Source organism: Gouania willdenowi, chromosome 6, assembly GCF_900634775.1.
Source record: "Gouania willdenowi chromosome 6, fGouWil2.1, whole genome shotgun sequence".
In the NCBI taxonomy this organism is placed as follows: domain Eukaryota; kingdom Metazoa; phylum Chordata; class Actinopteri; order Blenniiformes; family Gobiesocidae; genus Gouania; species Gouania willdenowi.
Window position 1 is genome coordinate 14,552,002 of NC_041049.1, and position 16,883 is coordinate 14,568,884.

A 16,883-nucleotide genomic window follows, 5' to 3' on the forward strand; every position below is an offset into this window, starting at 1 on the left:
AAATCACGCTTTCCACACAAACATTATTGTCATTAGTATGAGGGGGAAAAGTGAGATATTTTAACTGTGGCTCGGACAGAAAAATAAGGCTGATCTTCACACTGCAATACAATGTTACTTCTCTTTTGGAGCAGACTAACTATCCAGCATGTTGAGCAGCTCCTGTTCCTACACAAGAACATTGACACTCCAAAGCACTAGCTGGATGAACATTAAAAGTTTCAGTTGACTAACTTGTACATGTATACCTCCTTTCTGATGGAGGTTTTATTTTGTTATTTATTTCAGTCTAAATAATAATAAATCACTGAATAAATAATGATAAATCAGTGAATGACTGAATGTGATGTGCGTTGTTTTTTTGGAACTGTGACATATTTCTAAAAGTTTAGGATTCAACTTATGTGTTTGGATAAGGAAAAAATCTTAATAATTGTAACTGTAGAATCACAACACTTGTAAAATCAGAATCGCAATTTAAGTTGAATCGGCACCCAATATTGAATCTGGAAAAAAGGATATCGTCCCAGCTCTAATATATATATATATATATATATATATATATATATATATATATATATATATATATATATATATATATATAGGTCCAATCTCAGCAAAACAGGAGTATCACATTATATCACCCGGTATCCAATATCCCAAATATAAGCACTCATTCTAGACTCCACTGTGAAATGCGAGAAAAAGTTCACAGAGGAAAAGAAATGAGAAATCAAAATGTAGATCACAAATGTGTGATGTGCTTCCCATTTGTTTGTGTTTACGATTAAATGTTTATTGTGCTCACACATTTCAATTGCTCCTTGGGGAAAAATGTCAGCATAAAGCCCTGTGCATTCTACCATTATGAACATATTACACGAAATGATGGAGGGACTAAAAGAAAAGCACACACTCACAGATCTTTCTTGTAGGAAGCGTTCTTCATACACTTCTCTTAAATTCCAATCTCTTCTGTATGCCATATTCCTGTAAAACACATTTACATAAATATTGAAACATGAACAAATAACGCTTTACGGCCCCAACGATGCTTTTGACAGTAACTATTACTAAGGATTTATAAAGAAATAAACTCAGTTACCTTTACAATATGGTGTGTTAGTCCGTTACTTGGTTAGATGCAGTGTATTTCCTGTTTGTTTACATTGGCGCGCACATAAACCTTTTCTTTTCGGCTACAACATAGAAGACCACATGAGAACTGTTTTCACTTTTATTTTGATTGTTGTTTTGAAGCAGCAGCTGGACAATAACACACGATTTCGCTTTCATCCGTGGAGCAGAAGAGAGATAGAAGTCCATACTTTGGTCAATCAAAGCCTGTTCGACCTCCACTATACAGGACTTTGAGTGAAAAAACAACTTTATAATGATCCGTGCTTCATTAGTGAAGCTCTGCTTCATTCCCCAATGAAGCCGTTCCATTTACCCAGGTCCGTGTGTGTATTAAGTCAGTGTGAAATTACTGAATGTTTATTATATATATATATTAAGTTTCATTTGGAATTAAATTTGCATTAGGAATTAAGCGTTTACAAGGTCCGTTTAAAGAGGATTTTTTTTTTCTGATTTAAAGAGGAATTAAAGCTCCCATAGAAACATGGCCAATGCGAGAGCAAAAGAAGTTTCTCAAAGTGGAAATATAAGCATTATTTTACCAATCTGCCTCCAAAAGATAGATACAGCGGTGAAGTTCTAAGAAGCTGACGCTGCGTTGGTGGACACACTTGACGTGAGGGAAGCCTCTGCGCCGAAACAACAGCAGCTAGATTTTTGTGGGGAGAGATTTGTCTCCAAAATATTCACAAATACAGTAGATACACATGTTTTTCAAATCCACAAATATATTTACAATTTTCTCATGCACTCTTTAGATTTTCACGTGTTTTTCAGATTTTCACATGTTTTTCAGATCCACAAATACATCCACAATTTACATGTGTGTTTGCTCATTTGTGTGTGTGTATTCATTAGGAATTATCATGTGTAAACCTTCAATTGTGCTTGTGGATTGAGCTAAGTGCGTTTGTGGATCGGCCCGCGTGTGAATTGATTTTTGAGGCAAACGTAACGCAGCTTTGCTCAAATCCACACAGAGTTGCTGATCCACATGTGTGTAGAGAACCATCATCCACTAGGTGCCAGTAATGAGGTATCTGTTGAAGATTAATTTCATTTACAGACAAGAATAGCTAATAGTTACAATCAATGCAGGCTTCACTTGTCTCCTGCTGATCATAGTACAACACTTAATTTAACAAAAATATTTCATAATCATTTTAATGGATTTTTATTAGTAAAAACGTTTTTGATGACACTTCGCTTGATGTATGCGATGCTATATTTTTTATAACACAAAGGTGTTATTGGTCCCCAGTGCCCCAGTTTGGCCAAATAAATTATGGTGTATAGTAATTAAACTTAGAATCCTCACCACACAGAGAATCAGACATTAATAAACTATTCAGGCTGCACCTCAAGTATGACAAAAAGGACTAAATGAAAATAGGATACCTTCTAAAACTGTTTGTGTTAATTGATTATTGAAACCAGAATTATTATTTTTCTACTATTTTTTTCATTTTTTAATTAATTTTAATTATTATGACAAAGTATTATTTGACAAATTAAGCGTTGTAGTGTGATCAACAGAACTCCTTTGATGGTTGCATAGTTTTATGTCATTACAGTGAAATTATTAAATTGTATTACTAATAAAAATCCATAAACATTGAAAAAAAAATAGTATTTTTTGTAAAACCAAGTGTTATACTATCATCAGCAGGAGACAAGGGAAGGTTGCAGTGATTTTGGTGACACTGCAGTGAATACCAATAATGTTATTAGACATTCTTGGAGCATCTGTTTTTTTTTTTTTGTCCGTAAATGTCTCATTACTGCCCCCCAGTGGATGGTGGGTCTTTAGACACATGGATCAGCAGCTTTGAGCGAAGCTGCGTTATGTTGGTCTCAAAAATACATTCACACACGGGCCAATCCACAAACGCACTTTGCTCAATCCACAAGCACAATTGAAAATTTACACATGATAAATACACACACATAAATGAGAAAACACGTGTAAATTGTGGATATATTTGTGGATCTGAAAATCTAAAAAATACACGTAAAAATTGCGGATCCATTCGTGAATATTTTTTAGACAAATCTCTCCCCATAGATTTTAACCGGGCGGAATCTGCTAATACTTTCTTTCTGGCCGCCTTCTATTTTTAAACATTCGGAAATGATTCCATACCTCTTTAGCACCGAAAGAATGTCTGTAATATTACGTGAATATCTGTAAAAGTCACGTTTTTCTATTAGTTCTGTCTGCTAACATAGCATCTCTTCTTTACTGCAAAATATCTGCATGCCAATGGACCACTAGGTTACCAGCGCCCTCTGCTGGGCCAAACAAATATCTGACCTAAATACAGTGAAATGACTGTTTTTTTTTTCTTTAAGTCCAATTGTTAAGGCACAAAATACATTTTCAGTTGCACTTTTAAAAAGAACTATTGTGCAGTTTTGCATTGTTTACTATAGAACCAGAATTTAAATTAATAGGCTTCTTCTTCATTTGTATTATTCCTTTATTTATTTCATTCAAGATTTATTTTTAGTTAAATTGCATTGTTTTGAATAGTTTATCAAGGGATTCTTTTGACAATGAAAAATAAAAGGAAAACAGTATAGTTTTTTATAGTTTTTTTCCCCAAAAAATAAAGGAATATTTTTCAGTCATCATTTTTCTACAGTCCCATTTTGTAAAATAAATTCTGAGAAAATCGTATCGTGAACCCAGTATCGTGAATCAAATCTTTACATCCATAATGTCCTATGTATTGCATTGTGTCGCTCAGAAAAATACTGTAATTTATTTTTCCATATTTATTTATATAAGCATATACAACAGTAGAATCTGTACCTGGAAATATGCACAGGTTACTTTACATATGTTAAAGCTGGGGTACTCGATTTATTTTTTTGAAAAATTCTTATTAGCATCATATAGTGTATCGTAAAAGTAATCATTTCTGAAAAAAAACGTGCGCCTGCGTGCTGTCTGTGCCTTAAAATTATTTTAGTTAATAAAACCCCGGAAGACAAAATCTTGGAGGTCACCCCATCACCAGGGTGAGCAGAACCCACGAAGGAGCCTCCTCAATTGGCTGCCGCACGATATAGTGAAGCTCGTGCACGGTGCAAACTTGTTTTCAGTCTTCGTCTACCTTTGGACATGCAAGTGGCTGTTTTCCTTCTAGACAGGTAATCTAATGTTCCATTTTCCTATATTTTGTGTGCATCCTTTTGCGCAGCGACATGTTTTACCGGGAATGAACGTTCAGCTCTCGTGCGCGATTTCATGCACTTCCATGAGAGGAGGAGACTGGGAGGGATAATCAGAGTGTGGGACAGGATTTACGGTTCAAATTTAGGCATACCCCTCTGTCATGGTTCAAGATTCAGGTAGTGCAGCTTTAAGGTGTAACTCTTAAGTTGTGCTATGGTTGAAAAATTGCTCGGTTTTAATTTTGGAGCAGCTGTTTTGTGCTTTATATACACATAATTTATGTTTTGTTTTTTAGCAGTTTCTGCAAAGCTGAGTTGGTCCAAATGTATTCCGAATGTTTATTCAGATTGCTTTGATTTATTTATTTTAGAAGGTTGTTTTGTGTTTATGTTGTACGTTGTTGCTAGTTTTTGTACTTAAGCTGTAATGAAACATTCTAAGGGCAAAACACAACCGTTTTCATGATCCTGATGCCACTTTAATGTTTGATGTTTAATAATGTTTAGGTTGTTTTGTGTTATTTTATTTACTTCAGAATTCCTTCTAACATTTTCAGTTCATGCTGGTCTCAGGTAAATAAACTGGCATTGAAATAATACTTTGTCTTTCAGTTAGATTGGTGTTTGTAAAGACTAACACTGAGCAGAGTTTAGTGCTGTGAATGCAAATTATTAGAAACTGGATGGTTGGACACAAAACAATTTAATTTAGCAGAAGCTTTTATCCAAAGCAATGTTAATACATGAGCAGTAGTGGTAGGAGGGATTCAAACCACTGACCTTCTGATTACGAGCCAGCTTCCTTAACCACTATTCCTCCACCGCACAGTTGATCAACAGTTGATTATTTTCTGATACAGCACTGATATGAAGCTGTACGGACACAAATGACTGAAAAAATAATACATCCATTAAGTCTAAGTAACTTACAAGTTACCTTTTCCAGTAACTCATTAGTTTTTGGTGTACGTTATAAAAATAGTAACTGAGTTACTTTGTAAATGAAGTAACTAAAAAAAGGTAACTGGTTAAGTTTTTTCATTAACGAGCACTACACTGAGTGAGTGGCTACGACTTTGTAGTTGAGGAAGTGCTAGCTTGTCTAAATGGCATACGTCTAAAAATGCAGCAAACACGCTAAATACACCCAGGACCTTTCAGTCTCACTTAAACATGCATTTATTCATAGTATTACTGTTGTGCACTGTAGTTAAAAACAATAATAGCAAATAAATAAAAGACATTACCTCCCCCTGACGTTTGGCTAGCTTTGCTATTTGTCGGTGGCTACACGAACAACGGTAGCTAGCTTTAATTACGGCGCGCTTACAGTGACGTCACCGTATGCGACAGAAACATGGCTGCTGTTTATATGCACTGAAGAGAAACCAGCAGTGAACGCACTTCGGCTTTTCTTTTTTTATTGCCACTCTTTTACAGCTTAAAAAGGCTACACATATATTGGTAAGTCATATGATGAACGTGTTTGGTTGTCTAATGACTCCTGCAGTGACTTCGTCTTAGTCCGGAGAGTTAAATAAGCAATATACTGCTGAAAATTCATCCCTCATAATTTGTTACCTGAACCTAAACATTCCTTTTACCTTAACACATTTGTTCAATTTAGCTTTTTTTTAAATTAATATCAGACACTAGCAACCACGGTTTATTGAATTTCGGGTTGTTTGTTGTTAGTTTTCTAATTCAATAAGAAAGAAATATATATTGTATATATTACAATGTGTAGGGTTTGTGCTTATATGCATAGGGGTGTGTAATATATAAATCTATCTATCACTGAATGAGAAATATATTTAGAAAGCACCACTGTCTAATGTAATCTGATCTACTTTAATTTTCTGGAGTAATGACTAAATATACAGTGTGGATAAAGTAAAAATGATTTGGAAAAACATGAATCATTTTGCAAATTAACAAATAATTAGGTTGTAGATGTCCCAAATGCTCAAATGTATTAAATCTCCACATTCTTTTGCAGCTGCCTATGTTTTTCTGTGCCTATAACGCGTAATTGCAGTCATTTTTTTTATGTGAAATTGTGGGAAGAACTCTCATTTTTTTTCTAAAATTCTGCAATTTCTCCCAAACGACGGCACAAATCTCCTCAAAATGACATCAGATTAAATTGATCAACAACAATGGCACAATGTTGTAATGTAGCTCACTCGGAATCAATATTTGGCCCTTTAGCTGATTCTACAGCATTTATTTTTGATCTTTATCAGTTAAATACTGTGATTTATATCAATTTAAAAAGAAACTCAAGGTTTAATTTTTTTGTTTTTAACCACTCTACCTTTCAGTTCTGTAGCCTTAAACCAACCAAAATAAACTTTAAGTAGGAAGCTTTTTCCAAATTTGCAAACATTTTCATTAAGTTGTAATAATAATAAAAAGTATTTATAATGCACTTTTGGTTTAAATGGATAGATAGATACTTTATTAATCTCGAGAAAAAATCAAAATATTCAGCAAGACAGGTTAGTAAAAACAATAAAAAAAAAAATAAAAACAGGTCAGTAACACGTCAGAATTCCTTTATTGATCCCAGGGGGAAATTGCTTTTGTTACAGCCACAGAACACATCACAAATAAAGAATAAAAACATTAACAAAGACAAAGAAGAATAAACAATAAATAAGTGTATAATTAAGTAATGACTGTTAAAAATGGGGGTCAGAAACACACACATTACAGTAGTAGAAAAAAGTAGGATAGATAATAATAATAATAATAATAATAATAATAATAATAATAATAATAATTATAATTATAATATACAAATATATACCAATATGATTCAGATATTTACAAAATAATACAAATATACAAATGTGACATACAATAATAAATTACTAAAAATGTTATCCCAAAGTATTAGAAAAGTAAAATAAATAAAAACATAAAAATACATCTAATCTATGGCCTCCTTAAAGAGGTAAGGGGTCTTTAGGTCTTTTTTTTTTTTTTTAAAGCATCCACAGTTGTTTATTTATTTATTTATTTGTTTATTTATTTATTTATTTATTTTTATTCCAGGGTCTTCAACATGAGTGGCGGTTTGGCACCAAGTAAAAGCACTGTGTACGTGTCGAACCTTCCTTTCTCCCTTACAAACAATGACTTACACAAGGTAAGTCAACTTTTATTATTCAGATATTTAGAATTCAGTCTTTGAAAAACTACCATTCCAGATAACCCTTAAGATTTTATGTTTACTTTGTCAATTTTCCGATTTAGACTGTCGTTAATTTGTTTTCAATTCCTTTTATCACGCAAAGTTATTGAAAAGCAGCAATTGAAACTATATCAGTTTTTAAAATACCTAACAGTTAATGTGTTATATTCCGGTGTAATAAACTGCTGTTTTTTGTTGATTTTTAACTACAATTCCCATGATGCCATGACTTAGCAGTAAACAGTAAGGCCATAATTGAGTTACTTGTGTATTTTAAGACAAGGTGAGACAGCGTGTATTGAGGGTGTAAGAAAAAATAGATTTGCTAATACATTGCAATATTCCACTGCGCTATTATCGTATCTATCAAAAAAAAAAAAAAAATCCAAATTAATACTTGTATTCATGTTTTTTTAGCAAACCAAAAAAACATGTCATTGCTCTAACATATGCATAGCATGTAAACACCAGGTCACTAGGTTTCAGTGAACCACATTAGATCTTGTTATATTACCTCACTCCTCAATGCATTTTAGCTTGGAAATTGATTTTCATATAACATACTGGGCACTGTTATAGATGTTCATAGTTACTTTTTTTTCTCCTTCTTCCTTTTTTTTAAAATAATTAAAAAACTTAATAGAATCCGAATCTGTTGTAGACGCAAAAGTTAAACTTCTTTGAAAAATGTAATTTTGACAGTTGGATAAACACACCACTTGTTTTTCATATTGGTACTAGAATCACAGTTATTATTTACTTGTTCTTGCAAGTTTAAAAAAAATAAAAAAAAACGTGTATTTCATGACATTTTGTACTTTGTAGGTGAAATTTGTAATTATTATCCCTCGCCACAAAGTGTGAAGGGGGATATAGGTTTGAGCTCCGTATGCCCGTGCGTCCGTCCGTCCGAGTTAAAGAGGACAGCTTTTCTCAGCAACTATTTAGGATAGGATAACCAAATTTGGTGTGTGGCATCAGGGTATCAATACCTTGATGGAGTTTGAAAATGAGAAGTGCGCAAAAAAATTTTCCCGAGTTATTGCCTTTGTTCCTTTTTTTGGACTCTGTTCGGGGTATCTTCAAATGGGACAGCTTTTTTTAGAAACCGTTTAAGCTAGGATAACCAAATTTGGTGTGTGGCTTCAGGGTATCAATACCTTGATGGAGTTCGAAAATGAGAAGCGGGACAGCTTTTCTGAGAAAACGTTTTAGGTAGTTAGCGATTTTATATTCTGATGTGATAATATTTTCTTATGTTTACATTAAGTTTTTAGATTTAGAACATTTAGGAAAAGGTTGTGAGTTATAATGACAATCAATCTGACGGGGATGTTGATGACTGTCTTCTTTGCGATACATCGTAATGTTTATCGTATTGTTTATTATCGCGATACATTGTATCGTGACTTGAAAAATTGTATTGTATCATCAGATTCATGGCAGTGCGCTACCATAGTATGTACTGTAATATATCATCATTAATATTGAAACCACTATTCATCCACAAATACAATTCATTAACTCCAAGAGAACTTTCCTGTTTCAGAAGATAACAAATATTTTATCTATTTTCCAAATATTAAGTTTAGGTGTGTTGTGAATAACATCTCATATGCAGGGGAAGCAGAGATGGGTGAGAATTGTCTGATGTTGGATAAGGTCTATCATTAGTGTATAAGTATCAGAGGAAGCAAAAATAATTTTATTTATGAGAACAAAGTCTTTCTCTCTTGCCAATGAATAAATGGATCAGGTGCTGGCAGCCACGCAGAATGCTTTACATAATGTGACTGATAATGCTAACGTGTCACACTGAGCAGTAATCGATCAAACCGCGAACACCGTTACATCCAAACTGTGTGACATTCGATGATGAATAGCGCCATTTTCGTCGAACATTCACACAGTGTTAAACATGTGCTACAATACCACCAATTAACTATCAACAATCTGATTAATCTGTTTACATTCAAGTGTTTCAAACATTGTCTCCTGTGTTTTTCAGCTCTTCACCAAATATGGAAAAGTTGTAAAGTAAGTCCTGAAAGTCTACAGCTGACCTTAAAGAAATAGGGTCATTCCGTCATTTCATCAAATGTCACTAGTGAAGAACTAATAAACAATAAATGATCACAAGAGGCGAGCTGCTATGGCGGCGACCTCATGTTCAGGGTTTTCAATATTCGTGAATGGTGCAATAGCCTCAAAGTTGGGGTCAGAAGGAAAATGAAGAATTTGCATGAAGAAAAAATGTTTTATATCCCAAGAAAGAGTAATATTTATACTATAAATTAAAACAGAGATCAGATTTTTTTTCTTACATTCCCACATAGAAGTATAGAATAAGATAGAAGCTTTTTTTTATTGTCATTGTACAACATATACAGGAAAATTAAGGTTCTTTCAAAGAATGAGGAATGACATACAGTATAACACACTTAAATTAAATATTGGGAAAAATAAATATAAATATATAGTACTCAGCACTATATACATTACCATACCACGCAATATAAAAACGTATACTGACCTGTTGGTGCGATAAATAAACATGGCACAGATAGTGGATTACACTTTGATGTGAATTATTGCACATAGATAGTATTTGTGATTGCACTTATACACTTATGGGCCAATGAAAATGGTAAAAAAAAAAAATGGTATTTTTTCAGATTTCAAGAGACTGTTACCCAAGAACCAATGCATATACAGTATGTGACTAATCATTGGTGATTGGAACAGTCTATGTACATAGCTCAAAGCTGATCATATTACAGGGAGGTGAGGCATATGCAAAGTTATTTACTGAAGGCCCAAATATGTTCCAGACCCAAACGCAGAAAAACTTTTTTCCAAATGTGATGGGCTGGCATGTCCACCAGATAGGATGTATAACAGATGTTATTGTATATTCTGGGAGAGTAGGTGTAGTTATATTACTATACCAAATTTAAGTTTCCTTTATGATGTATTTCCTGAAATATTGGACACTGAAAAATAAAGACGACCCATAACCCCCCTCACTAAATTATCCATTCCTCAAAAAGTGTTCATTCGATCGAAAATTTCAGAATTTTTTCAGACCGAAGTGCGTGGGCCATTTGTGAAATGACATGGAATGACCCAATAAGATAAATTCAAAGATTTAAAGCTTTGTTACATCCAATATTGTCACTCTGTCTATTTCAGGGTTACAATAGTTAAGGATAAAACCACGCGGCAGAGTAAAGGAGTGGCGTTTGTTCTCTTTCTGGACAGAGAATCGGCTCACAACTGTACCCGAGCAATCAACAACAAACAGGTTATGATCATGTTCTGAACGTTAGCCATGTCACATGTGTTCACTTTACTAACATGTTTGGTTTTCAGTTGTTTGGCAGGACAGTGAAGGCCAGCATTGCCATCGACAACGGACGAGCACCTGAGTTTATAAGGAGGCGGAATTACACGGATAAGACGAAATGTTATGAATGTGGGGTCAGTGTGTGTTTTTAAACCCTTACTATAGGCCAGGAGCCAGGGCCACTCCTCAGGATGTTTTTTGCTACCTTTTTTCACTATTACATCCTGTTGTCTTACACCTTGAGTCATCACGAGTTGATAATGACCATCCCCAACTCGGCCCCGTTTGGTCTCAGGGGCCAAAAACACAGCTTTTTAGGAAAAGCTTCTAGCGATATAATGTAATTGTGAATATTAAGGTACTGCAGCTATATAAATGCTCATGTAACCCTATAATTTTGCATGGTATATCCTGACACATAGGGGACACTAGCAGAAAAAGATTATTGGGAGTGCTGCCTTTTTGCTATGAAATATCACCCTCAACATACCCCAAAAAACAAACAAATGTCTGTCCGCCTGACAAAATGTCAACAAAAGTGATCATTTTCAAGCATTTTATTATGCATATCACTGCCTCAAAAGTACATGAAAAGCTTTCCAAGGTTATAAGCTTCAATTTAAGTCTAAGATGAGCTCTCTCTCTAGAGGATAACAGCTGCTATGACCAAAAATCTCCATTGTACCTCATATCGGAGAAATATGAACTTTCAAGCATTACCATTCCATTCGGGTTTAAGCATGTTAATTTGCATTTGAACAACGTCTTCGACAAGTTGAGAGTTAACTTATGTACTGCTAAGCACTGGTGACTCTATGACTGTGTTATTTATCACATTCTCACTTAAATATGACAGGACACAGGACACTTGAGCTACGCATGTCCCAAAAACCTGCTGGGAGAAAGGGAACCGCCAAAGAAGAAGGAAAAGAAAAAGAAGAAAAAGGCACTGGAACCTGAGCATGTGTGGGTGGTTTTATACTTGAAAGTAGCATAAAATGTTATGTAACATATGGGTTTATGGTGCAATGATATAATTTCCTTTTCTTTTTTTTTTTTAGTGAAGAAGAAGAAGAAAGTGAAGAGGATGGAGAGGATCCAGCCTTGGATAGTCTCAGTCAAGCCATCGCTTTTCAGGTAAGGATTCAAACAGGCCTATCAAAGCAAAGCCGCCATGCACATGAATAACACTACGGGATGTAACATGTAGAAAAAAATAACAATATAGAAAAGATTAAATGAATGTTTTAAAAAAAATGATACAAGTCTTCTTTAAAAATGGATTAATTGTCTTTGCAGCAAGCCCGTGTTGAGGAGGAGTACAAGCATAAAAAGCCTGTAGTTCAGTCTCAGGAGGATGGCCCTCATGCTTCAACATCTTCAGATTCCAGAAAACCAAGGATCAAAAAGAGTGCATACTTCAGTGATGAAGAGGAACTCAGCGACTAATAACAAACACACTGAAAAAAAAAAACTACAGAGGGTGTTTATTGGATAGATATCAGTCTTTTTTTGTGTAATGATGAAACCTTCCCTTGTATATTATAAAAAAACTACCTATTTTGTATATTTTATGTAGGAAATGTGTCATTTTTTTAAGAAATTACCCCTTTAAATTGTTAATAAAATGTGAACATTAACAATAGCAATTAACTTTTTATTTTTAAATACTTATCTTACAATTAGGGATGGTTTAGAGTTAAAAAAAATGTTTTTTAAAAGTTTGTTTTTTAAAAAAATAAAAAATTCAACAAGGAACAATGCATTTTGCTTTGCAGCCTCACCAGCGCTGTACTTGGAGGAGTAAAGTGACAGAGACAACAATAATCTTCAGCCTCTGGCATATTTGTTTTTTGCTCAACTAATAGGTTGTAGGTTTAACCCTCGTAGTGTGAAAATCAAATACTGCACTTCAGTTAACAGGAAGAGATCACATCAAAATAACAGCTGAGTACACAAATAAAGGGAAAGAATACCTTTCCAGTGAGGGTAGGACGATACAGAGACAATAATGGCTTTGCAGTTACGATACAATGTTTTTGGAAATCAGACAAAATAACCAATTTGACTTTAACTCTGGACGCACTAACTCTGGGTACGACCTTGTCAACTATTGAATAAGAATAGTACATTTTAAATATTTTACTGTGTTGTATTTTATAGCATTGTGTTATTTGTATAATTGTAATTTTATTCCCTGTAGGTTGACACATAATATGTGCGTATATATATATATATATATATATATATATATATATTAGGGGTGTTGAAAAAAAATCGGTGATATTATACGATATTAGATTCTCGGATCGATTCAAAATGCATCCATATCGATTTTTTTTTTTTTTCTAATTAAAAAAATATATATATCTATATATATATACCCTGGTCGGTAAAATCATTCTAAATTGAATTCTAAATCCATAATAATAATAAATAGTAATGATAACATTAATAATACAAAATAAAAGTATTGACAACAAGGTTAATGATAATACTAAATAATAATAATAATAATAATGAATATAAAAAACAAAAGTGGAAAACACTAATTATGCTTTGATTTCACTATTTAAATAAATATAATTCAAATCCACGGTTTCCCTTATATTTGCTTATTGTGAATAAACACGTGCATGTTATTGATGTTTAAAAACAACAGATTGTTTACGTCACCACACAAATAATGTCCGGGATTCCCCCAAAGACTCAGACGTCTGACACACAAAGCCAAGCGGCTCTTTATCGGTCTGAGAGGAGAAAGAAAGCCTTTATAGGTTAATAACCGGGGGCATGAGAGCTGAACAGAGGCTGATCCTGTGTCACTGACTGCAGAGTAAACTGTGCGGCTATGCTGCGTTTGGGGACAATCGGAAATTGCATGAACAAAGCCTTGAATGAAAAAAAGGTCAAAAGAGGTGACAAAGATGCAATGGCAAACAATTAAAATGCAAAAACATGTATGTATGTATCTATTTATGTTTGCATACATGCATTTATTCATATCTGCTATACAATCTTTATCATTGTTGTTTGTCATGAATTGGTGTTACTTCTACCTCGCTTGCTATAAGTTACTAGTGCAGTGCCCGTAGGAAGTACATCTTGCTATAGAAAAGTGGGAGGTTAAGTAGGTTTTTCATGGATGGTTTACATGGGAGCTTTAATTCCTCTTTAATTCAAAATAAAAGTTAAATCCTCTTTAAAGAGATCTTCCACTGTTTTTACAAACATGGCCTAAAACCTTTGAAATGTCCTTATTAGAAGATCTATGCCTAACAAAACGCATTATTGTGCACTATATTTGTTTTATTAACTTTTAAAACTATTTACCCCGTGTGCTGCCATGTTGAAATGACATCATTAGTCCCAGTTTTAACAGTTAATAAAATGATTATAGTGCAAATATTGTGTTTGTTAGGCATAGAGTTAATAAGGACATTTCAAAGGTTTTAGGCCACATTTGTAAAAAAAAAAACAGTGGAGTATCCCTTTAAACTGACCTTGTAAACACTTATTTCCTAATGCTAATTTAATTCTGAATTTAAACACACACACACACGTGGTTCACCGAAAGCCACTCCAGTGGAGTGTTGGCGATGTCCCGGCCATGAAGCGCCGTTCCTCAAGACCTCCTGTCTCAGCTCTGCTACCCCGACAAAGAGCTTTTGCCCTGGGCCGCTGCGGCGCCTCCGCCAGGGACAGGCTGCCCCGCTGCCCACAGAGTGATTGGCTTTGGTGCGCCCAGAGGCTGCCTCTAACCCGGCCGACAGTGTTGATGTCATCAGTTCTAAAATTTCATAAAATTGTCTGCTCCCGGTGGAAAATTTTATGAAATCATTTATTAACGGTGTCATTGCAGTCCAAACAAATCTGTCGTTGCACACCATTGAACCAAGCAGCAGCCATGTTGAAAGTCTCAGCTCTGTCTGTCCCTGAACCGCAGAGATATTTGAGCCACACACACACACACACACGCAGACACACACAAACAGACAGAGATTCCTTGCTTTTATAGATAAACTACTGCAGTGCCCGTAGGAAGTATGTAATGCTATAGAGAAGTGGGAGGTTAAGTAGCTTTTTTCATGGATGGCCAAATGAGGTTGTGTTTGAAGGTGGGACGTCAGGGACATTTAGGATTGTTGTGAAATGTGTAGAGTGATAACTACTGTGTTTTCATTTATTTTGGCTTTTAGCAAGAACACTGTAGGGAGTTGAACCCCATCTATGCCGATTCCAGTTTGTTGTCTTCGCAGATCCGGATCTCCTCAGACCAGAACAATCTCAGTCCGGACTCGTTTAGTGTCATGAATCCACAACAGACAGAATTTGTAAAGGATTTATGAAATTTCTTGCTTTTATAGAGAGATCGTTTGTTAACGATATCATTGTAGTCCAAGCAAATCTGACATCGCACACCATTGAACCAAGCAGCAGCCATGTTGAGGTAGGACTGATGACATCATCACTGTAGAGAGTAGGACCAATGATCCAATGTTCTAATGTTCTTACTGATGACATCACCACTGTTAAAGCGAGGACTGATGTCACTGTAGAGGTAGGACTGATGACATCATCACTGTAGAGAGTAGGACCAATGTTCTAATGTTCTTACTGATGACATCATCACTGTTAAAGCGAGGACTGATGTCACTGTAGAGCGAGGACTGATGACATCATCACTGTGTCCGTCGACTCAGGAGGTGGGGCAGCCAAACAAATCCAACGTTACACACCCTTGAACTAAGCAGCAGCCATGTTGAAAGTCTCAAGTAAATCTGAGCCTGATTCCCAGAGATATTTGAGGAACACACACACACACACACACACACACACACACACACACACACACACACACACACACACACACACACACACACACACACACACACACACACACACACACACAGACATTCCTTGCTTTTATAGAGAGATAAATAACAATAGTCATACTACTGTAATATCAACAATATTTTTTTATGGAATAGTCTAACATATTCATTTCCTTTCATTCATTTATTTGTTCTGATCATTATTCAAAATCTTCCATATATTCTTTTTATTTTTTTTTTCCATATATTCAAAACACACAAAGCAATCAATTGAAAAATATTCCATTACAGAAAAGTAAAACCACAGGCAAGTTTAAAAGATTATAGAAAATACAAAGATTAAATAAATGTATGGATGAAGAGCAGCAGTTTAACGAAAATATAATGTTCAGGAAAAATATGGATATACTGTCTTTTTTAAAATGCTGAGCTGAGAGTTGAGGTAATACAGTATATGTATAGAAATGTAATATTACATGCCTGCTTATAATTTACTACAGGTAAAATATTACAAGAACCATTGGTGCATGAATAGATATTGATTGATGTAAAAAATTGTTATGTAGAAATAAAAATTAAAAAAAACTTAATTGAGACCATGATCTAAAAAAGAATAGGATGAAGAGAGTTTAAACTTTTTCCCACCCCTTTTAAAGCATGTAAACTTGCTGCACATAAGACATTGTTAAAAGTTCACCTTCCTTATTTTATTTTTCCTTTTGTTTCTTGTATTCATTTATTTTCACATGGGGTGACTGTAATTTTTACATGTTCAAAATAAATAAATTAAATCCAATAAATCATCATCATGGCATTTAAGACTTTAGGAATTAGAGTCCTAAATAGTATATAGTTGTTATTTGTATAGTGATAGTAGTAAAAAATTAAATAAATGAAAAAGAAGTGTAAAACAGAAGCCTTTATAGTCAAATTCTAAAAATATGATTGTAAATACTTTATTTAATAAACATTTTATTATGTACAAAGAGTACTTTTATAACAAAATAAACACAATTGCCTTTTATATTTTAGTAGTACACGTCTTATTCTTATTGGCCACTGATTTGTATTAGGTTTGTCGCAGCTACTGCATTAGAACCAGAATTTACAGCATGTACGTGAACGCAGCATTGATTCATCGAGAGGAATGTCAGCCTCGGGAAGTAACCCAGCCTCTGATTGG

The 16,883-nt window shown here is 34.3% G+C and overlaps 2 protein-coding genes across 6 annotated transcripts in view; one reads left to right on the forward strand and one right to left on the reverse strand.

The window, feature by feature from the left end:
- Positions 1-5,671, reverse strand: part of pphln1 (periphilin 1) — a 30,944-nt gene extending 25,273 nt beyond the window's left edge. The window contains exons 1-2 of one of the 5 annotated variants that reach the window (XM_028450802.1): positions 5,568-5,671; positions 921-990 (exon numbers count right to left, since the gene is read on the reverse strand). In XM_028450802.1, coding sequence (XP_028306603.1) covers positions 921-986 — 66 coding nt within the window. In that variant the 5' untranslated portion in view covers positions 987-990; positions 5,568-5,671. Of the gene's footprint in view, positions 1-920; positions 991-1,105; positions 1,234-5,100; positions 5,124-5,567 lie in introns of those variants that run through there. The other 4 variants (XM_028450799.1, XM_028450803.1, XM_028450800.1 and 1 more) reach the window with 4 other exon arrangements.
- On the forward strand, positions 5,661-12,623 carry zcrb1 (zinc finger CCHC-type and RNA binding motif 1). Its single transcript, XM_028450804.1, has 8 exons — positions 5,661-5,784; positions 7,381-7,474; positions 9,528-9,556; positions 10,712-10,823; positions 10,892-10,999; positions 11,722-11,831; positions 11,927-12,002; positions 12,165-12,623. Exons 2-8 carry the CDS (start codon positions 7,391-7,393, stop codon positions 12,312-12,314), a joined length of 669 nt encoding a protein of 222 aa, XP_028306605.1. The 5' UTR covers positions 5,661-5,784; positions 7,381-7,390; the 3' UTR covers positions 12,315-12,623.
- The last annotated feature ends 4,260 nt before the right edge of the window (positions 12,624-16,883 follow it).